General features: G+C 54.2%; 1 protein-coding gene across 2 annotated transcripts in view; it reads left to right on the top strand.

Annotated features, from left to right (window-relative positions):
• The first annotated feature begins 75 nt into the window (after positions 1-75).
• The window catches only part of PSMB7 (proteasome 20S subunit beta 7), a 19,962-nt gene continuing 17,331 nt past the window's right edge, over positions 76-2,706 (top strand). The window contains exons 1-5 of one of the 2 annotated variants that reach the window (XM_042052759.1): positions 76-186; positions 308-401; positions 570-667; positions 984-1,124; positions 1,679-1,794. In XM_042052759.1, coding sequence (XP_041908693.1) covers positions 125-186; positions 308-401; positions 570-667; positions 984-1,124; positions 1,679-1,794 — 511 coding nt within the window. In that variant the 5' untranslated portion in view covers positions 76-124. The remainder of the gene's footprint in view (positions 187-307; positions 402-569; positions 668-983; positions 1,125-1,678; positions 1,795-2,706) is intronic. The other variant, XM_042052758.1, reaches the window with a different exon arrangement.

Genomic DNA, 2,706 nt, shown 5'->3' with positions numbered 1-2,706 from the left:
GCCCCTCAGAGCCCCGCCCCTCAGAGCCCCGCCCCGCCCCGCCCCGCCCCGCCCCGCCCCGCCCCGCCCCGCCCCGCCGCCATTTCGCTGCCCCGGAAGCGCTCGCGGCCCCGCCCGTCCCAACATGGCGACCGTGTCGGTGCTGCGCGCGCCCGCCGGCGGCTTCAGTTTCGACAACTGCTCTCGGTGAGGCTGGGGAACGGGGCAGGGCCGGGCCGGGCCGGGGGGAGCGCGGGGGCCGCGGGGCTGGGCCGGGGGCCGGCGGGGGGACCCCTCATCCCGGCTCCACTCGCCTCCTGTCTTGCAGGAACTCTCTGCTGGAGGCCGAGCTCGTCCAGAAGGGGCTGCGGGTGCCCGCGCCGCGCAAGACCGGCACCACCATCGCCGGCGTCATCTTCAAGGTGAGGCGGGCGGGGGACGAGGCCGGGCCGGGCCGGGCCCGCGGCGGAGGCCTCGCTCTGCTGAGTCACCCCCGGTGTGCCCGGCCCCATCCCGAACCCCCCGGCTGCCCCCGGGAAGGGGGCCCCTGTGGAGGTCGCGGCTTTGGGAATAATTCTGCCTTCCTGTAGGATGGCATCGTCCTCGGAGCGGATACGAGAGCAACTGAGGGCATGGTTGTTGCTGACAAGAACTGTTCGAAAATACACTTCATTTCCCCTAATATCTAGTAAGTATTGCAGTTTTTTGTTGTGTAGTAAGTTGTTTATTATGTACGTTATTTTGTAATGGTGTTGGTACTGGGTTTTTTAGCCGTGTTCTTTACTAGCAGTAAATGTTAAGCTCTGTTTCAAAATAATCATTTATTAGCAAGGCTTGGGGGTTCATAGTATTCCACCTACACTTAAGCAGGCTCTCTTGCTTCATGCTCTCTGACTGTGTGAGAACTTAAATCCCTCAATTTTACAATGAGAAAATTTCTACTTGTTGCATGAAGCATAGAGGTTTCTGTCTCCTTTCCCTCATTTGCTCATCACGTTCCTCAGTTGCTGCGGTGCTGGAACAGCTGCTGATACTGAGATGACAACTCAGCTGATCTCCTCCAACCTGGAGCTCCACTCCCTGTCCACGGGACGGCTCCCACGGGTTGTCACGGCCAATCGGATGCTCAAGCAGATGCTGTTCAGGTAACTGAGTGATTTCTTGTTTATTAATCCTGCTCGTAAAACTAAATAATGCTTAAGGGGCATCCTGTCTCAGGCTGCTTAAACTTCATAACAAGACTTCAGGAAGGATTTCATAATTGGTCTTTGCTTCATGGGCTTTTGAACTGAGATGGAAGAGAAATTGAGCCTGTGGTTTTAGGGAATTAGTTGTGCCGCGATGCAGTGATCACACAACAAAACCAGAAGGGTATTAGTTTAATACACTGTTCATCACACCCGTGAAAACTGTTGTGTATCTTTGTGGTGAGAAGGCTGGGCCAGTAATAGTGTAACGTGCAAGCTTGTAAAACTGGGAATTTCCTGTGATTTGTAATAGAATCATTGCCTGCTGGACACCAAAATAAGCTGTATTTTAGTACATTTCTTAATTTATTGCTCCCAGCTGGTAAAAGCAGCCTGTTTAGTACAGAGCTGTTACCCAGGTAGGTGTGGAACAGTTCTCAAATGCCTGTATTGTGTTAAACAGCCACAAGTGAGTCGTGGGCTTCGGACTCACAGACAAACATTGCTCCCAGGTACCAAGGCTACATCGGAGCCTCCCTGGTGCTGGGGGGAGTGGATGTCACGGGGCCCCACCTGTACAGCATCCACCCCCACGGATCGACTGACAAGCTGCCCTATGTCACTATGGGTGAGTGCTGCTCCCTCGGGGCACGGCGTGGGGGAACGGTTGGTACTTAAAGTGGTTTTATTTAAATGCCATTGTTTGCTGGGAGCTGTGCGGGCCTCACACTACGAAGATAAAATTGTACCTGTATTTATAGGGCAAGTGCAGTGTTCTGTTTCTTCACAAATGTGGGCTGGGACAAAACTCAGCTGCCAGAAAACTGCTGTTGGGAACGTTGCTCTGTGTGTGCTCCACACCTTAAAGCACAAGAATTGCAGGATTCCCAAAATCTTTCTGAAAGAAAAAAAATTCCGCAGAAACTTCATTTGCAGATTGGTCCTAAGTCGTGCCTCATACAAATTTCACTTGGGGAACTTGAGTTTCATTTGGCAAACTCGGATAATTTTAAATGGAAACTTATTTTTGGTAGAGCCATGGAAGTGTAATGTAAAGTCCAAATAAATAGATCAGAAAACTGCTCTGAAAACAAGTGTTACCAGATTAGTAGATCAGTCAGCCTGTGCCTGGTGCAGCTTTTCTGCTCTTTCTGTGTTGGGAAAATACACATTTATAGATTCTCATTAATATTTTCTGTTTCTGGCTGGCATCTTTGGCTAGAACACCTGCTCAGGCTGTTGCTGGAGGTGGTGAACGTTCCTGTTGTGCTGCTGGCTCTCGGAGCCGGGGCGGGTAGCGGTGTAACGAGGCCGTGATTAACGCTCGCAATTAGCGGGCCGGGCGCTGCGGTGGCGGCGTGCGGCCGCTGGGTGGCGCCGGCGGGCCGGGCCCGCCGCACGGAGCCGGGGCTGGGGCCGAGCGGGGCTGCGGGAGCCGCTGCCCTGAGCCGCTCCCCGCATGCTGCCTTCCCTGCCCTGCTTTCCTGCGTGCTGCCCTGAGCCGCTCCCCGCATGCTGCCTTCCCTGCCCTGCTTTCCTG

The sequence above is a fragment of the Corvus kubaryi genome, unplaced genomic scaffold (genome assembly GCF_017639235.1).
Source record: "Corvus kubaryi isolate FWS band 111438036 unplaced genomic scaffold, C.kubaryi_AGA036_p1.0 78, whole genome shotgun sequence".
Lineage (NCBI taxonomy): Eukaryota > Metazoa > Chordata > Aves > Passeriformes > Corvidae > Corvus > Corvus kubaryi.
The sequence above is the reverse complement of the archived record's forward strand: the minus strand, read 5'-3'. Positions and strand labels throughout refer to the sequence as shown.